At 40.7% G+C, this 20791-nt stretch overlaps 2 protein-coding genes and 1 long non-coding RNA gene across 3 annotated transcripts in view; 2 read left to right on the forward strand and 1 right to left on the reverse strand.

The window, feature by feature from the left end:
* The window catches only part of dok4 (docking protein 4), an 85062-nt gene extending 64639 nt beyond the window's left edge, over positions 1-20423 (reverse strand). The window contains exon 1 of the mRNA XM_030724140.1: positions 20156-20423. The gene's annotated coding sequence lies outside the window, so the exon portion shown is untranslated. The remainder of the gene's footprint in view (positions 1-20155) is intronic.
* On the forward strand, positions 1742-6182 carry LOC115776442 (uncharacterized). Its single transcript, XR_004019458.1, has 5 exons — positions 1742-2040; positions 2669-2739; positions 4384-4455; positions 5434-5497; positions 5577-6182. It is a non-coding gene; the product is annotated as an uncharacterized LOC115776442 (long non-coding RNA).
* LOC115776441 (uncharacterized) lies at positions 6406-8233 on the forward strand. The gene is made up of 4 exons (XM_030724141.1): positions 6406-6569; positions 6652-6813; positions 6894-6989; positions 7165-8233. The coding sequence occupies exons 1-4, from the start codon at positions 6408-6410 to the stop codon at positions 7471-7473; spliced, it is 729 nt and encodes a 242-aa protein (XP_030580001.1). The 5' UTR covers positions 6406-6407; the 3' UTR covers positions 7474-8233.
* Positions 20424-20791: the final 368 nt, after the last annotated feature.

Here is a 20791-nt window from a genome sequence, read left to right on the forward strand (position 1 = left end):
TTATCAGTTATTATCACTCTCACAGGCATGATTAGTAGGCAGCTTCCTCTTCCAACTAGTAGGCTCAGCAGGCTCTTGTCACCTCATTAAATGGTGATGGAGTCCCACTGCTGGAGAGACATACCGGAGCCATGGCGGACTGGCCATCGGGAGCACCAGACATTTGGCCTGAAGATGATTTTAGCCTGCTGTGAATTGTAACAGCAATATTATAAAAGCAGGATTGAAGTGATGGATTTATCAGAATCCATGCATTACAATGACTGCCACTCTCACCTACCGACTGAATTCTCTGGTCACAGCATCCACATCAGACGGCTGCACACCCCAAAGCTGCACACACAGGTGTGGATGCAGCATGTCTCCTCTCCTCAGTAAGGCACACAATGTCTACCTGCTTCTCCACACATGATGTTAGACAGGTCACCCAGTGTAATGATCAACAGACGGGTGGAGGAGAGAATAAAACCAGAGAGAAAGCCAAATGCTGAAAAACAGCCAGAACCACTGAACTCATTATATTCTGTTATGTAACTGTACATGTAACTTTTTACATTTGTAATCTGGATACATTTTAACCCATGTGAAGATAACAATAACAAACATATGATATCTTAAATAAAGTTCAGTTGCTCTTTTTGCAGATCTTTTGAACAGATGTGGATACAGACCTTCTGGACAAAATACACAGAGTACTGATAGGACTGTTTATAAGAATACTGTCCAAAGTAGACATCCAGATTAAAGTGAATTATTTTAGCCACACAGAGAAAATCTGGGTTTAACCTAAGTGGCCCGGGAATGATCTCAGCCCTGCCTTCTAGAGGAGGAGCGACAAACACGGGGAAAAAGTCTCCTCTCTTACTTTCTGTGATGTTTCTGCAACACTGCACAGAAAATAGGAAGCAGGCACATGAAATCAACGTGATGTGATCTGCTTAATGCACAAAACTAGCTGGACGGTTGCTTAACAACTTAATAAAAAGAAGGGATTTGTGTCACTGGAGAGTGAAGAGTAGGAAAGAGGGGACAAAGACACTTATCTCCTCTGGAGGTTTGGACAGTATGAGCTGGAAACAACTGGAACAAGTGGGCGAAAGACACAGACAGACAGCCAGGGAGCGAGACAGTCCATCGTGCACTCTGTCATTTACAGATGTGGAATGTGGCAGTTGTTTGGCCTTAAGCACTAATTATAGACCCTCTCTCTCTCTCTGTCAAGGCCAGTCAACCAGAAGCGGACTGCACCCACAATCCTTTGCACCAAAAACAGAGTGCTCTGTCTGCTGCCCTTGAAGCTGCCGGTACTGATACCGATCCATTCTCACAAATGCACCAATGCTTTCATTTAATTAAGTCACTCAGTGTGTTTATTTGAGGAGGAAACAGAAAGAAAACAAGCAGCCAGGGAGATCTCAGCACAAGCTAAAGCCTGACAAAAGCAGGACGAGGGCAAGAGTTAAGAAATAAGAGAGACCAGTGAACAGGAGGAGGATATAAAGTTCAAGGCTTCGTGAAGACCTTCCTTCCCTAAAATCCTTCAAGGATTATTACAACTTTGGTCTTACTGTGTGTCAAGACCTCTAAGTCTGAAGCCATGGTCTCAAACAGAGGACTGCTCCCACTGGGTTTCAGGAGAGTTCTTGCCACAAGTGAGGGTCTTCTCAGGTTTGCTCCTGATTGCTGCACTGTAAAACCCAATGGTGCTTCTTACTAAAATAATTTAGTTATTTGTACTCAGATCAGCTAAATAGTTAGAGTAACTTTTATAAACTGATTTAAGTAGATCCAAAATGAACAGTTTGTTGTACTAACTCACTTGCAATAAGTACACATCTGTTTATCATTCATTTTGAGTATTGTTGCTTTGACCTGTTTGAGTTGTGATCACTGATTCAGCCCAAAGAAATAAAACCCCTCCTTTTTCTGATGTCATCACTAAGCTTTGTGCACGATGCAAGGTGTTTTGCCCGGACTTGTCCACCATTAGAGGCAAGCGACACAGAAGAATTTTAGCGGCTACATTGTGAAAATTACAAGGTAAATGTTTTTTCTTTAATTAATGTAAATGCTTATACACAACTTGCAGGTGAATTTATCAGACTTGCTGATATTGCTGATATGCAGAAAAAAGATTCTTGCAAGCACACGGAGCTTGCTAGCACAGCTCCCGCCTGGCTTTTTTTGAAGTCCGCCTGTTTTATACAGTATTTGGTGAAATAGTTGTTAAGTAACCTACCTTTTCAAAGCTACAAAGCATAATGATAAAATAAAGTTCAATTATTTTTAACTAAACTTTCACTAGTCCAAATGTTTAAACAACATGTGTGAAAAACTCAGTGGACAAGCCCAACTGTAAAAAAATTTTAAATATAAGGGTTGGCGGCTTATTTGGATAAAACTGTTGGAGTGGTGAAACTTACTTTTTCAAAGCTTCATGGCAAAAAACTTAAAGTTAAAATTAATGTTTAGTCATAGTTTACCAACCTAAATTGAAAATTTGCTCTTACATAAGACCAAAACTTACTGTTGATAATGTTTTTGAAACTTTTATTATCCAACTTTAGCATTTTTGGGTGTAGTAAGAGTGTAAATGTAAAAATACCACACTGCTAGCTTTCTGTTCAAATGTCAAATATATTAACATATTTTTTATGTGACATTACAGTGTTTGATAAGAAGCAGCACACACGGAGAGATCATCCACTGCTCTTCTGCCTCTAAAGACAGCCAGTAAAGGTGATATAAAACATTTGACATCTAATTGTGACCCTTTGATCTATGACAAAATGTGGAATTGCAAGTTGTGCAGTTTTTCTACTGCAATAAAAGTCATGTTGCTGAAGCATTATCGGCTTAACCATAGTCAGTACTCTACAATTTCACCTTTGCCCTGTCTCTACAACACCTGCATGTGTACGTTTAGTACATTCAATTCATTAAAGATACATCTGTCAAGAATACACACTGCTACCCAAAGGAAAGACAGCTCTTATCCAGCTTTTAATGAATATGGATTTTGTTGCCCTGTGTGTAACTTTAAGCAGCCATTCACTGAAAGACAAATGTTTATCCATCTCAGGGGGCATTTAAAACGGAAAGAAACTGTCCTATGTCCTTTCAAGGACTGCAATTTTAAAACCAATGTATACTCAACATTCAACGCCCACAAATGCAGAGACCACCAAAGTTCAACAAACTATGATGAAGGCATTGTACAATGTGTCATGAATGTAGACCAAAAAGATGAAATGCAGCTTGAATCACTAGAGTCATTACATGAAAATGAAGTGGCATCCACTAGCAGTATCGGTAGACCTGAGGACTTAAAAGAGCAGTTGCAGTACAATCTGGCTGGCTTTTTCTTGAAAATGCAGAGCATTCTCCATGTGTCCCAGAGAGCAACACAGGAGATCATTGAGCATATTGATCATCTGTTTTTGTTATCAGAACCTCTGATTAGAAAATCAGTTGTTGATGTTCTACAGAAGCATAACTGTCCATATACCGATGAACTGGTTGGTGAGATTTGTCAGGTAGTTTCTGATAGCAATGTTTTACACAAATGTGTAACATCTGAAGGACCACTGTCAACAGCTAAGATGAGAAAATCTTACTATGAAGCAAACTTTCCATATGTCAAGCCTGTGGAGTATTTAATTGATTCATCAAAGCACACCTACATATATGTGCCAATTCTTACATCTTTGCAATTGTTGCTGAAAAAAACTGATGTGCTTGAAGAAGTTAAACAAGCACCCACACAGACACCTGGATATTTCATGTCATTTTGTGATGGATCCTACTACCAGGAAAACGTTCTACTGTCACAAGAGGGAACAAAACTGTCAATATTACTTTATGTGGATGATTTAGAAATCACAAACCCACTTGGTACCTCAAAAAAAATACATAAAGTTTTTGCAGTTTATTGGACACTGGCAAACTTTCCAGTTAAATCCCGTTCTGCTCTCCACTGCACTCAGCTCGCTCTCTTGTGCAATTCTAATGATGTACGCCTTTTTGGATATAAGAAAGTGTTGTCACCACTCTTGAATGATCTGAAAACTCTTGAAGAAGTAGGCGTATACATTGATACCCTTGGTGAGTGTCTTAGAGGCACTGTCTACTCTGTTGTGGCAGATAACCTTGCTGCCCATGGGCTTGCTGGTTTTAATGAAAGCTTCAGGTCTACACATTTCTGCAGGTTTTGTCATGCCACACAAACAGAAAATGCTGTAACAGGAGATTACGTGATGAGAACAAAAGATTTTCATGATAATCTTGTACATCAGCTTCAGAGCAATGGCAGTGAGGAAAATTATGGTGTGAAAAACAGTTGTGTTCTTTCTGACCATCTCTCCTACTTCCATCCTGTCACAGGCTTCCCACCTGACCTCCTGCATGACCTGTTTGAAGGTGTCATTCCAGTGGAGTTGGCGCATTGCTTAAAAGGTTTGATTTCTAGAAAATATTTTACCCTAGAAGACTTGAACAGAGCAATATTGCGCTTTCCATACCAACATTCTGACAAAGTTGATCGCCCTCATCCAATACCCTCAAATTTTGCCAGCCGGGGAACCATTGGTGGCAATGGACATGAAAATCATGCCCTGCTTAGACTGTTTCCTCTTCTCATTGGTTCAAAAGTCCCAGAAAGAGACAAATTTTGGGAAGTGCTAATGGACTTAAAGGATGTCGTTCAACTTGCCATGTCCCACACTTTTAATGAAGAGACCATTCAGTACATGGCTTGTAAAGTTTTGGAGCACCGACATTTCTTCAAGGAAGTTTTTCCGAATGTTCGATTCAGGCCAAAGCATCATTACATCGAGCATTACCCACACTTAATAAAGTGCTTTGGTCCCTTAGTCCATCTCTGGACAATGAGATTTGAGGGAAAGCATAAGGTTTTCAAAAAAATAATTCATGACACTCACAACTACAAAAATGTGTTAAAAACTTTGGCAGAGCGACATCAGAGCATGATGGCATTTTACTTGTCGTCATCAAAGTTTTTCAAACCACCTGTACAGACATCCAAAATGGAGTCTTTGTACATTGCATCACTACCTGCAGATACACAATCATTTATCTCAGGTATTGCTGACAGCGACACCATATATGGAACAAAACAAGTAACAATTGATGGTACAAACTTTGTAATTGGCATGTTTGTATGTACTGGTGCTTATGCTGCATTGCCAGAGTTCAAAGAGATTCTAAATGTACTACTCATCAGAAACAACATTTATTTTCTCTTGAAAGACTATGACACATTGTATGTTGAGCACTTGAGGTCATATGAACTAGTGGAGCATCAACCGAAGGGTCATAGTATTAAATCTCTGTGCCAGCTGTCTGACCACATGCCGCATTTTGCTTATAAGATTGCAAATGAACTTATTCTAACAACAAAACATTTCATTCCAGTGTCTGACTAAAGAAGCAGAACTGAAACATCAGCAGATCTCCCCAGCCTTCCGCCAATGTAAAGGTAATACATAAGTGGCATTACATGACAACTCAATGTGTGTTGAAATATCACTATAATATTTGAATCCTGTATGTTACAGAAACTACAACCTCAGATGGAGCCAACAGAGAGATTGAAGCTAAGGGTCATCCTTGATGCTGATAATGCTGAAAGACTAATTTTACCATCTTGCCCAAGCAGTGTACAAGCCCTCATAGATGAGATCAGAACTAGGCTAAAGTTGACTTTTGACTTTCGGCTTCAGTTTCACGACCCAGATTTTGATAATGCATTGTGTAATTTGGTTGAAATAGAACACCTGCCAAGCACAGCATCTGTCAAAGTTGTCAGATTAGTTGAGCTGGACCAGATTTCAACCAGCACTGATGACACAATCATTCTGACTGATAGTACTGATAGCACAGATACACCAGAGCGTATTAGTCGGTGGCCAGAGGTTTTTATTGTTCCAACATTTTCTTATGAGATGGAACATGTGCTAAGGGAAGGTAATGCAGCATATGAAAAAGATGGGACAGTAATTAGACTCCCTAGAGATCAAAAACACAACATACTCGAGACAATGGGGGAAGAAATCTTTAGACTGAAGGCATATCCTAGTAGCACACAAATTGGCAAGGCTGCAGAAGCTTTAGTTAGAAAACATCCCTGTTTAAAGGAGAGAAACTCTGACACCGGGTGGGAAGGATGGAAGAATAGTCTGAGACATAAAATAGGAAACCAAAGAAAGAAGTTGGCTAAAGCTGGCATCAAAGATGTAGCTGTAAATTCTGGGAAGCGCAGCAGAACAAACCCAGAAGGAGCTGCACCAAGGGCCAATATTAAAAGACCTAGGAGAGGTGAGGTCAACTTCCTTCCCAGTTATCCTTCTGGAGAAACAAGGGAGTCTCTGGAGACCAGGATGGTTGAGATGGTTGAGGAGTTCCAGAAGACCTCTGGTGAAAGAGCCATCCCTCTTATTCATCAACACATGATGCGCACCTTTGCCCTCCGGCGTGAAGAGATCATCACAACTTCTCCTCCTGTGTCAGAACTTAAGGAAAGATGGCCAGCACTCTTTTGTGAGACACAGGTAAGTGCAATTATTTAAATGTAGTGCTTGTCAAGTACGCAATGTTTTTTTCATTTTATCCCTTTGTGCTAATTCTCCTCAGCTCTACTGTGAATTTCACCGGATTACCAATCAGCATCTGCCACACGTGTTTTATGCTGCATTGGATGAATATGCTCCTAAGCTGATTGGACTTTACAAAAAGAAGAAAACTGGACGGGTTGGTGAAAAGATGGACCAGCTTATGTTGGCATATGAGAAACAGGTAGTTAAAAAATACATTCACTTTACTGTTAGCATGATAGTTCCCATTGTCATGTTTTATTTATTTTTTTATCCTTTAAGGACAAAAACGACATTCATGCAACAAGAACAGCAGCCCTGGCTGGCCTACCCATTTACCTCAAAGAGGATTCTTCAGGCATTTTCAAAACATGCAAGGTATGCTATACTTGGGGAATACAATAATTTGCCCATTGGAATAAAAAAAAGGTTGTAATGAATAAATTAAAAAAAAAAAAAGTAAAAGGTAGCTGACAATGTGTATTTATTCTCACCTTTGTCTTTGACATGGATATTATTGATCAATAATTTTGCAAACTGTGTGACATTTCAGGATGAAATGGAGTTCCATGAAGGTGCAGTTGCTCTGGTTGCTGATATGGATGAAGAAGAGGTGCCTGCTGGAGTTCCTTTCTCACCACGCCAAGTGTTCATTGTGCTTGAGGATCAGGTTGTAATGACTCATCACTCATGGACTGATGCACTGGTGTGTTTGTTTGGGCTAATCTATGCTCTACATCTGAGCTATCCTGTGAAGTGCATTAGCTTTTTTGAGTTCATTCAAGTAGTGTTGCTGAAGCTCAACGATGAGAGAAAGCAACTTAAACCAAAGTTGCAGACACTGAAAAATGAGCTGGTGTAGATGGGGTTTGTTGTTCACAGGTTAGTACATTCATGCTTGTCCAGGAATCAGTGGTGAATATCTTAAAGTCAATAGTTCTATTTGTTCAGGTGATAAGCTTTCTAAAGTAGGCAATATGCATAAAACTAAAACTAAGGAAAAAGTTCAAATGAATACTTGACATTTCTGTTGTGATTCTGATTTTAAGGCAAACAACTGAGAAGCCACAAGTATCTGAGTATTTTTTTTCCATGCAGTCTATATTTTTTAGCTAATTTGATGCATTCTTAGCATTTAGTTATTGAGATCCTTGTACATCTTAGCTATATTTGTATTTACTATAGATTCATGTCAGTACATTTGAAAGCAAAAAAATAATTGATAATTAGTCAAAATTTATATTTAGAATCCTTATTTTTGAGTTGTGAGATAAGTGCTTGCCATTTTGATTTTGAGGTTTGGGCAAAGCAGTTGAAAAGCCACATATCTTTGTGCAAACTGTTTTACATTTACATTGTTCAACTGAAATGATGCATTCTTACATTATGCATGGATAATTGTTGTTACAGACATCCTTGTAGTTCAGCTGTACTTCCATTTGCTGTAGGTGTATGTCAGTACATCAGAATATTGTGCACAAGTAAAGTAACAATCGTTAATCAAAATTTATCTTAAAATTGTGATGGTTATGGCTGATAGTTAATGACAACTAAACTCATTTGCTTCTAAAAAATTTAAATTATTCTCACTTTGTACAGTATTCAAATTTATTGATGTACACCTAAAGCAATGTTTTATAATCATTTAGAAAATTGAATAATAAACAAATGTTTTATGTATTATTCAAAGTGTCAGGTTTAAAAGACCAAGTTTTGTTTGATAATGGCTTTTGTAGCCTTATTTTATGTTTGAAGCTACATTTTTCCGTTAATAAAATCTCAATGGAAAAAGTCAGTTTGTTGTGTTAATGCTACTCATACAGTTTGGTGCAATCGGTTTCCCCAGTTGGATTGAGTAACTCTATTAGACTTTTAAGTTGTTTAAATAAGAACCATTCAAGTTAATTAAACTTAATTTGAATATGAACATGTAACACTTTTAAATAAGTGTGAATAAATACAGTATTTTAGTCCAACATAGTTAATGATTTAAGTTGCAACATACTAAATAAAATGAGCTAATAAACATATCCATTTGAGCTACCTTATCATAATTGCTTAGGGTTCATAATACTCTAATCACGTAATTAAATAAACTCAAATAGTTTGAGTTACAAAACTTAAATCTATTTGTGCAATCAGTTTCCCCAAACCATTTGAGTTAACTTGACTTGTCAGGTTTTACAGTGTGGGAAGGTGGAGCATGAGATGAACTGGCTCATTAACAGAATATCTGCAGTATAATGCAGGTGCTGTAAGACTAAGAGAGATGAGCAGGAAGGTGAAAATGGTCAATATATGTTCCAACACACAGCTCTGGTCATGAACTCTGGACAGTAACCGAGGTCGCGGATACAAGCGGTCAAAATCAGTTTTCTCTGTGGGACCTCTGGGCTCAGCCTTCGAGATGAGGAGCTCAAACATCATGCCACCTTGGCTTCTCCCCTTGAAAGTCTTCCAAGCACACCCAGCAAGATGGAGACCTGAGGTAGACCCAGAACTCACTGGGAGCATTGGGAAGCCACAGGAGGAAGTGGAAAATCTTGCTTAGGAATACCTGCTTAGTCTGCTACCACCATCACCTGACTTGAGGTTAACAGAGGAGGATGGATGGATCTTATTGTCTCAGTCCATCCTTCCTTCAAGTTATGATGAGATCACACTCAAACTAATTGCTGAGCTCTAGGAAAGATGCAAAGTGGGTAAACCATCCATCACAAGCGCCAAACATGTTGGAGGTTTAATTTTACTCTGTTCCACCTCTCTGAACATCTGCTGATATTTCTGATATTTTTATTACTGAAGAATTTGACTTTATTTTATGGACAACCCGATTTCCAAGAGTTGTAAAGTTGATAAAACATGTTAGACAGTGTTTTATTTTTGTTCTGGCAGCAAAAAAGAAGTATGAAGTGACTCTCTCAGATAAAACTTTTCCATGGTCTCAGACCTTAATGAGCTTTTAAGGTCCGACAGTCTGTTTCCACATGGGTGTTTTATCATATCCTGTACTGGACGCTTGCTGGGCAAGTCACTGGGCAGTAACAATAGATGACTGACAGGCACTCATTGACTCCTAGCACTCCTTCAACCATGCAAAAGCTGCACCTGATTGGAAGAACACTTTCTTTGGGATATCTGCTTCTGGATTTACATTTGAGAGAAGAAATGTAAATCCAGGAGAAATAAGACACACAGTTACTGAATCTGTCTTCATTTTAAACTGACAAGAGTGAGTTTCAAAGATTTTCAGAAGTTTCCAGAAGCACAACAACACTTGAGACACCTGATTTGCATGAAGTAGCTGACTTCAACTTTCAGCAAATGAGGCAACACAATACTGAACAGCTGGGCACAGAGACAGCAGGTTAGGGTTTGTTCAGAGTCGTCTGAAGATGAGACCGGGTGATGCAGAATTCCAACCTTTCTAAACTGTTGCAGCTTGTGGCACAGGAAGGACGAATGGTTTTAATGATCAGCAAAAACTAAAGAAACATGACCACTTCTGTAAAAAAAAAAATAAATAAATAAAATGAAAGGAGGAGAGCTTCTACAACAAAATAATGAAGGACTACCTCAAAAAGACCAACTGAAGGTTCTGCCATTGCCCTCACATCATCAGCATCATCAAAAATGTGCCAAGCAGACCAAAAATGCTTTTGGGAATGTTTCAGATTTACCATCCAGCCCCATCATGGAGTTTTCTCATCAGTATGTGGAACCCTGTAAGAGACATCCAACATCAGGGTTTCAGGTGAGATTCCTTTAAAAGCTAATGCGATGTCACAATGAATTTTGATTTCACTGCACGGCGCACAAATCAGTTTGCAGGCCTTACTTTAATCTCCCGGAGAAAACTGTCCGGGGTGGACAGAGAAGAATTGCAGCTGAGAGGGTGGACGGTGTAACCATACTGCTGTGACAGCTGACATATGACGCCCATAGGGCGCTACATGATGACATACTATCCTCTGTCCCACAGCTATCTGTCACAGCAATGTCATTCCCTCATCTGCCGCCCTCACCTCGTCCATCTCTTCTAAGCGTTTACCCTCAACCTCCCCATCATCCATCTGCTGCAGGAGTGCGCTGCCCCACTTCTAACTAAACCTGTGCTGATGTTCATCAGTCACACCCAGAAAACATGCTTCAGACTGATGGCATAAATGCTTTTTACACAATAAGTACTGGAATATAGTTTACATTCTTTTATCTTTTAATTAGTCTCTGCACTGTATATTTTGTAATTTTGTAATATTGTGTTATAGTTATAGTTCTAATATCTCTGTATATTTGCAATTTGTATACTTGTATATTGTCTTATAGTTTTTATACTTATTTGTTTTTTCTGTAAGCACGAAGTACCGCAGCAATTTCCTAATGCTGTGAACCTGTTCACCCATATGGCAATAAAAAAACCTTCTGATTCTGATTCTGAAGTAAGAAACTCAGTAAGAAATTTCAATGAGATTATTCCAATAAAGAAAGCAAAGCGAAATGTGTCTTTTTTTAATAGACCGTTTGATAAACAACTAATCTGGCTGTGAAATGGATATGGTCAGACACAACATGCACGTGAACATGAACTTAGACTTTTATGGGGGGGTTTAAAGGAAAGGAAAGATATTCCGAAGGCAAATTAAAAGAATTTTTTCAAAACAAGCACAATTTTCATATTTTCTTAATTATTTTGGTTTAATAAAAAGCCAAATTAACATTCAATAAACTGAGCTCTCCTGATAGGAGGGTCACAGCTGTCACCTTTCTGTCCCCTGGTGTTATAAACCTGCAGTGTTCAGTATGCTCACGAATTCTCTGTAAGAATGTTGTTTCTTTCATTTCGTACTAATCGATAAAGGATAATTCCTCACGGTGAATAACTGTCATCTGACTGTGTTTTTCTTGATGTTGAGTTCTGCTTGAAAAACAGCTTCAAAATGAAAGCTGTCAGAAGTGTAACCTCCCTGTCTGCTGGACGCCCTTATTGAACTTCACCTGAACGCTCGTCTCACAGGAGGAATTGTTTTTTGTTATCCTTTTATTGATTACAAACAAAACACTCAGTTATGAGAGTAAGAAAAGATAAACCACTGAAAAGGAGTCTTGATGGCATGACTTCATGATCTGAAGAGTAAGAGCAAACACACAGTAAGAGTGCACGTGCGTGACGACATATGAGAATGGCATAAGTGCTGTGAATATGTAAAAATGAGCATCCAGTAAGTCTGTGCATCACAACCATTTCATAACCAAATCAGTAGTTAATCATGTGTTTCATTTGCTTTCTTTATCTGGGGATGTAACAGTTCTTGAGTACTACAAAGCCCAAGAAAGATGATGTTCAAAAAGGGTGTCTAGCAGATGGTCACCTGACAATTATTCCACATCAAAAGGTTTGCTGGATATACTTATTTGTGCTCATTTTATTGTACAAAGTGCTTAAAGAAAAACCTTTGAATGGAAGCCAATGGAGGGACAACAGTTTTATGTGTAGGTGCACTAATTTGCATGTGTGTTAGTCTGGCAAACGTCAAAGCAGAGGTCTGTCTGAAGCCTAATAATCACTCTGCCTGCATGGAAAAAAGATAAGCTGAAATGACAGCGTGCACGACAAGACAAACACACACCTGCAGCGTGTCATCAGGCAGGTGACAGTGTTTTTTTAGGAGGTGGCTGTCAGTTTGAGGATTTTACTTCAACTTTAATGCAAGTGACATAAGAAATGTTCTTTGTTATATTAAGAAATTATTGCACAGTTATGTTTTAACATTGCTGAAAAACCCCAAAAACAACATGTTTGTACACCACTCAAACTTTATTACTTCATGGCACTTCCCCTGGTTCTCTGACCCCACTAAACTCACTCCTGCCAGGAAAAGCAGTTCAACTCAGTTTAAAATTCCCAAACCATGCAGGTCATTAACACTGACCCAAGTGCTAACCTTACCAACAAGTCTGGATATGAGCCCCCATTTGTCAGATAACTGGCTTCAGGTAAGTGACAATTAAGAAGTCCATTTAAAATAAAGAATTCAACAAAAACACAACACACTGACTCAGGTGGACAGAAGGCATGTGGATTATTTTATTCAATTCAGTTCAATTTTATTTAAATAGCATCAAATCACAACAAACCATCGCCTCAACCCAACAATCAGAACGACCCCCTATGAGCAGCACCTGGTGACAGTGGGAAGGAAAAACTCCCTTTTAACAGGAAGAAACCTCCAGCAGAACCAGGCTCAGGGAGGGGGGGTCATCTGCTGAGAGGGGAGAGACAGAGATTAATAATAACTAATGATTAAGCGCAGAGTGCATCATGGGAACCCCCCAGCAGACTAGGCCTTTTGCAGCATAACTAAGGGAGGGTTCAGGGTCACCTGATCCAGCCCTAACTATAAGCTTGATCATAAAGGAATGTTTTAAGCCTAATCTTAAAAATAGAGAGGGTGTCTGTCTCCTGAATCCAAGCTGGGAGCTGGTTCCACAGAAGAGGGGCCTGAAAGCTGAAGGCTCTGCCTCCCATTCTACTCTTAAGTATCCTAGGAACCACAAGTAAGCCAGCAGTCTGAGAGTGAAGTGCTCTGTTGGGGTGATATGGTACTATGAGGTCTTTGAGATAAGATGGGGCCTGATTATTGAAGGAAAAAGGAGGAGGTCCGCACACCAACAAGCTCCTGGAAATATTTTAATCCATCGGTATTTCAGAAAGTAACGTAGGGCTGCAATGCCCTTCTTCAGACTTAATTAGGAAATGCTACACACCTGCTTAAATACCCGCCCTTCACCTGATTATTCAAGACCTTGTATGTGAGGAGAAGGATTTTAAATTCTATTCTAGATTTAACAGGGAGCCAATGAAGAGAAGCCAATATGGGAGAAATCTGCTCTCTCTTTCTAGTCCCTGTCAGTACTCTAGCTGCAGCATTTTGGATCAGCTGAAGGCTTTTCAGGGAGCTTTTAGGACAGCCTGATAATAATGAATTACAATAGTCCAGCCTAGAAGTAATAAATGCATGAATTAGCTTTTCAGCATCACTCTGAGAAAGGATGTTTCTAATTTTAGAAATATTGCACAAATGCAAAAAAGCGGTCCTACATATTTGTTTAATATGTGCATTGAAGGACATATCCTGGTCAAAAATGACTCCAAGATTTCTCACAGTGTTACTGGAGGCCAAAGTAATGCCATCCAGAGTAAGTATCTGGTTTGACACCATGTTTCTAAGATTTGTGGGGCCGAGTACAAGAATTTCAGTTTTATCTGAATTTAGAAGCAGGATATTAGAGGTCATCCAGGCCTTAATGTCTTTAAGACATTCCTGCAGCTTAACTAATTGATGTGTGTCATCTGGCTTCATTGATAGGTAAAGCTGAGTATCATCTGCATAACAATGAAAACTGATGCAATGCTTTCTAATAATACTGCCTAAGGGAAGCATGTATAATGTAAATAGAATTGGTCCTAGCACAGAACCCTGTGGAACTCCATAATTAACCTTAGTGTGTGAAGAAGACTCCCCATTTACATGAACAAATTGGATAATTTGGTCACATAATTGCATTAAAAAGGCTCCAAAAGTACAAACACGGTCCAGAGGTCCAGTTCAGGGACTCCAGTTAGCTGAGGGGAAGCCTAACAGAAAGCTAGCAGCTACAGCCACCTCTGTCACCACCCACCTGTCAGTTAAAGAGGCCACACCCCTAATAATCCAAATTTTAAGCCAATGTAAGCAGGTGAGTTATAGAAACATCCTCCCCCCGTGCAGCTGTTATGAAGGGGTAAATGATCTACAGAGACCAAAGGAGTTTCTGTATCAGCTGTAACAAGTTTTAACATGGGAGTCTATGGGGACTGACTCACTGCTGCCTCTGCTGGACTGCAGAGGAACTGCAGCTTTTGGAGCTTCCTCAGTTTCAGCCGTGCAGGTTCAAACTTTGTTTGGACTGATCTTTCCTTCAGCGTTATCCTGTGTTGCAAAATATTTTGTTTACGAGGATTCGCAGCACAAGAGGAAACAGGAAACAGTTTGAATTCACTTTAACAATAACAAAGAGCCCAAGCTGCCCTAATTATTCAACTCGTGTATTGTTTGGTTTCTAATGCACAGCAGGGATATTGGATAATTAGCAAGAGCAGAAAATACAACAGAAAGTTTGTAGTGAAACTACAGAACTACCCTGATCTATACAGTTACTGTAGCATCACCAATTACAGCATGTTAGAGAGACAGTGGGAATACTTCACACTCACTCTCGCTTCAGCGTAAAGGCTTGTTCGGAGTCTGAGGCAGAGGAGCTGCTGTCAAAGCAAATTAGAGCAGGAAAAACACCGGAGAGAAGTCCTCCTACTCCTCCTCCAGCTTCTCCTTGTTCACTCCCTCCATCTCCCCAGAGTATCCCCTCTCTACTCATTCACCCAGAGACTGAGCAGCAAACACACACACACACACACACACACACACACACACACACACACACACACACACACACACACACACACACACACACAAACCTGCATGATGGACACAGACCCAAATTGAGATTTGAATATGCATGAGCATATGCAACTCTGTATGTACACACACACACACACACACACACACACACACACACACACACACACACACACAGAAAACATAAAACCATACATGCCTTCATTCATCTGAGACTGTTCTGTGTGTCGTAGATCTGTCAAACTAACGAGATACCTTCACCTTTGCTGCGTGTTTGCACCATTAGAGCCATAAATTACAGACACCACACCTGCTCCATCAGCAGAGGAGGTCTGCTGTTTGTGAATTACTCATGTTGTGGGGACATAAATCTATAAATCTGACCTACCTTCCTATTGGAGATAAAGGGTTGATGACAAGCCCCAATAACAGAGCTTATTCAATTATTGAGACCTGATTAAAGCTTTAAATTAGACCACAAAGACATATGTGCACTATTACAGTGCAAATATTGCAATTATTACTTATGCAAAAAATAAACAAATTGTAAATGGATATCACAACTATGCAACAACTATTTAACGGGTTTATTAATTTTTTTAATACTTTGTCTACATTTTATCTAATTGTGGCATTTTTGCTGTAAAATCTAATTTCTCCACGGGGAAAATAATAAAGGATTAATTTACCTTACCTTATCCTGTCTTATAACATGTTAGGTTAGATTAAAGTCTTTAGGAAAAGAAAATAAGTCAAAGAAATGTCCTCTGACGTGGCAGAATGTGTTTCTGTGTGTCACAGTTTTAGTGAAAAAAAAATGAAACTAAGAACCTCTGTGAAAAAGCATTTTAGTTACTCAAACACACAGGTCAAGAAATAAAGGAACACATCAGAGTTCAGCATCAGTCAGGTAAACCTCTGTGATACTGAGAAATTAACATCAAATTACCAACATGTGCACTAGAGGGGCAACAATGAGACGCCCCCCAAACAGGGATAGTTTACAGGTGGAGGACGCTCACATTTTCCCCTCCTCATCTTTTCTGACTGTTCTTCACTAGTTCTGCATTTGGCTAGGGTCAGAGTCACTGCTGGTAGCATGAGGTCATACCTGGACTCTACAGAGGCTGCACAGGTAGTCCAACTCCTCCAGGATGGCACATCAATACGTGTCATTGGCAGAAGGTTTGCTGTGTCTCCCAGCACAGTCTCAGGATCTGTTCCTTTGAGCAGGAGGAACAGGATGAGCACTGCAGAGCTACACAGTGACCTCCAGCAGCCACTGGTGTGAATGTCTCTGATCAAACAATCAGAAACAGACTTCATGAGGGCGGCCTGAGGGCCCGACGTCCTCTAGTAGGCGCTGTAGGTACCAGTCGATTTAACATTTGAGCAGTTTTTGGGTGCCCGATTGGCATTTGTCACAGATGAGAGCAGGTTCACCCTGAGCACATGTGACAGATGTGAAAGGGTCTGGAGAAGCCGGGGAGAACATCACGCTGCCTGTAACATCGTTCAGCATGACCGATTTGGTGGTGGGTCAGTGATGGTCTGGGGAGGCAGTGGGCTGCTGCAGTGGGTCCTGGGTTCCTCCTGGTGCACAACAATGCCCGGCCTCATGTGGTGAGAATATGCAGGCAGTTCCTGGAGGATGAAGGGACTGATACCACTGACTGGCCCCCACACTGACCTAAATCCAACAGAACACCTCTGGGACATTATGTTTTGGTCCATCCAGCACTGCCAGGCTGCACCTCAGACTGTCCTGCTCCAGATCTGGGAGGAGATCCTCCAGGACACCATCCATCATCTCATTAGGAGCCCCGATGATGGCAGGCATGGATACAAGCACGTGGGGGCCACAGAAACTACTGAGGATCATTTTGAGTTGCTGCAATGAAATTCTGGTCAAATGTCGCATAATTTTTTCACTTTGATTTTGGGGGTGTCTTTGAATTCAGCCACTGTAGGTTGACAGCTTTCATTTCCATCAATGTGGCATCCTTTCATTCCTAAGACATTACCCAGTCCATATGAGTGTAGATATCCAGCAGGACTTTCCCAAATTGTGCACTTATATAACTAACTAAAATAAAATATAAATAAACATTAAATGTCTTCAGTTTTAGTTTTTTGGTCAAATTTTTCAACACAAGCAGCCTGAGGAGCCTCTCTGTGACCTCAGTAAACACTTTGCTGATGAAGTTATGGGCTCAGTAACTAGTTTCATATCTCACTGAATAAATTATGACTCTCTCTTTGTAAATTATGGTCGCTGTTGGAGTCAAAAAGCAGGATTACCTGCAATATTCTAATTCATTCATGACTTGCCAGTCACATATCATTAGCCAATGAGCGTACAGTGGTTTCAGTCAGATCCACCAGACGCTTGTAACAAAACACTAGGATGGAGATGCCAAAAACTCTCAGGTCAGAGCTTCATAATGAGACTTTATCACAGCCGCCTCCATGTTTTATACTGTCTGTGGGTGATACCTGAGCCGAGGCTTCCTGTGCCACCCACCAGACACATTTACAAACTTCCAAAAATGTGAAATAATTTTCAGATGATCGCTGACAGTTTGAACATGCACCCAAAGTCTGCTCAAATGGTAAACTGACTGGTACTTAAACAGCTACAAACCTCATTCATACATTTGTCTACGTCTAAGCACTTTTAACCCAACATTCACACACTCACACCTGATGGCTGCATCGAGGAAAACTCAGGTTTCAGTATCTTGCCAAAGGATACTAACCCAGCCTACCTCTGAACATGACTAAAGCCATACCGGCTCAGATGCTACCTGATATAAAGGGGATTGCCAACAGACCTCAAATTTCATGTTTATATGCACATAGCTGTTTATTTATTTATTAATTTGCTCTGCCTGAACAATGCACAAAGATTCAATTTTATTTATATAACGCCAAATGGCAACAATCACCTCAAGGTGCTTTATATTGTAGGTAAAGACCCTACAATAATAAAGACTCCAACAGTCAAAACGACCCTCTATGAGCAGCACTTGGTGACAGTGGGAAGGAAAAACTCCCTTTTAACAGGAAGAAACCTCCAGCAGAACCAGGCAGATGAAGTTTTGGAAGCTAGGGTGTTGTCTAGTCTCCAGCAGAGAGCTGGACTCTGAATCAGTGCATGAAGAACCAGCTGAACCTATTTGCTACAAGCTGTTTCTGTATCATGCTGGGTATCGAGAGAACAGACCAACAAGGCAGTATTGAAAAGAGTCACCCCTCACATATGTACTCATCTCCAGACAATTTCACACTCTTGGCCACTGGCTTTGAAAACTCCGAGATACCATAATCCACCAGTAAGGCCCGAATGCCACAGCCCAGTGGGTAACAGAAGAGGCAGACCACGAATCCCCTACAGTACGTAAGAGCAGCGCAGGAAGTGACCGAGAAAAACACTGAAGAATGAGCCAGCACAGGACAGGGAGGAGAGGCAACATCAGGAGTCAGGAGATACAACCGCCTGAATAGGAATAAAGCAAAGCTTGACTGCTTGTAACACAATTATAATGCCAACCAACTGGATGCTCAACTCACAGCTTCCTGTCAGAAGCTTCAAAATAAAAACAAAGTAAAATAGGATCAGATGTTTCTGAGTTGGAGTCTTAGCCTTAACTTGATGTGACGGTCTTTGTATCCCAGCCAATTAATCAACTGAAAGATTGTGAGAAACAAACTGTGGAGAGAGTCATGACTCGCATCATGGATCATAATTTGATCCAAACAATTGTCATATGATATTTTGGCCACTTTGCCCACCTCTGCGATGTTCCAGCAGTGACTCACCCTGGAAGCCTTCCCCTCCCCTTCACCCCGCTGTATCATCAAACTCAACACCAGCATCACTTTATGGCTGCTGAGATAACAGACCTGCGGTTCATTAGCAGCTCTGAAGCAACGGCTCCATTATCGGCCGGGGAGCAATCCCCGGAGAAAACATTACCCCCTGATCAGGATTACACTACAGGACTATAGACTCACACTATACACCACACACACGGCAGCTCACTCTTCTATAGACTCACCGAAACAACAATTAAGGATCTTATTCAGTGACAAACACACAAACTCTTTCTGCTTTAAGTGTGTTGGTCACGGAGGGAAGAGGACCTACAGGGGGCAACATTTCCTTAAGGTGGAGGAGGTCCACACCTCAACCCGACCACCACACACTGAGGAGATCTGCCTAATATGTTTGCAGTTCGATGGTTACTGAGAGACATGAACTGCATCCCTGCAGGACCAATTTTATTGATTATTAATCGATTTGATTGATTGTTAACATTTTTCTGTATGGATCAATCCGTTTTTTTCCATTATTTATCTAAAAAGTTGTGAAATTCCCATCAGAGCAGCCAAAACATTAAAGACAACCAACAGAATAAAAAAACAGCTTCACAAAGTAGTTGAATAAAATATAATCTGATGGAACAAAAGAACTCTACAAGGTAAAAATTACTCAGAAGAAAAGAGAAAGTGAAAAAGGTACAAACGACTGCTCAATAAGTAAAAATGAAACAAAACAATACATTTTAGGAAGCTGAATATAGTAGAAAAATGTTAATAAAATGTAAACAACCTAAATAATATAGAATAAAAAGTCTTAGTAAAAACACAGCGAATGCCAAGAGATAATAAAGCAGTATTACGTTTTAACGGTGCAGACTTAAAACCACTGAGATGATTATCTGAGAGAAAATAAATAAGGAAATAATGAGAAAATCCACAAAGACAGAAGCTGATATTTCAGAAATGTTCTCTGAACACGTTTCTGTAAACTGCCTCATTGATTCATCAGTTTATTTAAAATACTGCGATCCTTTTTCTTTAATGTGACACCACCAAAAATACAACAATAATCTGAACCAACTCCTGACATGTGAGCAGAGTCCGTCCAACATTAAGCGATGTTATGAATTAACAAAGAAGCGGTGGACGGAGCCGCTTCCCTCCAGCAGTCTGATGGAATTAGACGGGACACCACAGATCACAGAGTCACCACAAACTCTTCCACACATATGTGCGCACGCACATCTGCAGTCTCCGTGTTACCTGGCTGACAGCTGTGACGGTCGCTGGCCGGGCGGGGTCCCTCCCGGTGCTCGGACGGTTTCCCCGTTCCTCTCTCAGCCTCCTCTCTCTCAGTCCTCCGCTCCTCCTCGTCCTCCTGCTGCACCGGCTCCGCTCTGCCTCCCTCGCAGCAGCTACAGCCGACGCAGTAAATCCAGCCGGAGCTGCGCGTTTAACGCACGAACGCTTTGGTTTGTGCGCAGCGCGGATGCGGATCACCGTCCCTCTGCACCCGGTCTGTCTGCGACGCTCCTCCCGGCCGAGCTGAGCTGTGCTGCGCCGTGCAGCAGCAGAGAGGAGCCCGACGGGGCACCACACACACACACACAGACACACACACGCACACACACACGAACTAAACACGCCCAGCCGGCCAGCCACGCTCCATCAGGACCCGCCTCCTACCGTAACACCCACAAAAAGGGTCAGGCAAAAACGTAAAGGCAAAGATGATTTCCAGTAACAGAGGCGGCAAAGGCAAACTTTCAGAAGCGACCTCAGAGAAAAGTATTTATTTTTATATTTTATAATCCAACCACTCCAGCGTGTCACATTAAGTCCTCCAATAAGACAGACTAAAATTATATATAATTTATTGTGACCTTCTGACCTTCACTC

The sequence above is a fragment of the Archocentrus centrarchus genome, unplaced genomic scaffold, assembly GCF_007364275.1.
Source record: "Archocentrus centrarchus isolate MPI-CPG fArcCen1 unplaced genomic scaffold, fArcCen1 scaffold_32_ctg1, whole genome shotgun sequence".
NCBI classification, from domain to species: Eukaryota; Metazoa; Chordata; class Actinopteri; order Cichliformes; family Cichlidae; genus Archocentrus; species Archocentrus centrarchus.

Bases quoted from the DNA above. Each gene is read 5' to 3' on its own strand.
- LOC115776441 (XM_030724141.1), top strand. From the start codon at position 6,408: ATGGTTGAGGAGTTCCAGAAGACCTCTGGTGAAAGAGCCATCCCTCTT. The intron at 6,814-6,893 runs GTAGTTAAAAAA...TTATCCTTTAAG, and splicing joins TGTTGGCATATGAGAAACAG to GACAAAAACGACATTCATGC. The intron at 6,990-7,164 runs GTATGCTATACT...GTGACATTTCAG, and splicing joins GCATTTTCAAAACATGCAAG to GATGAAATGGAGTTCCATGA.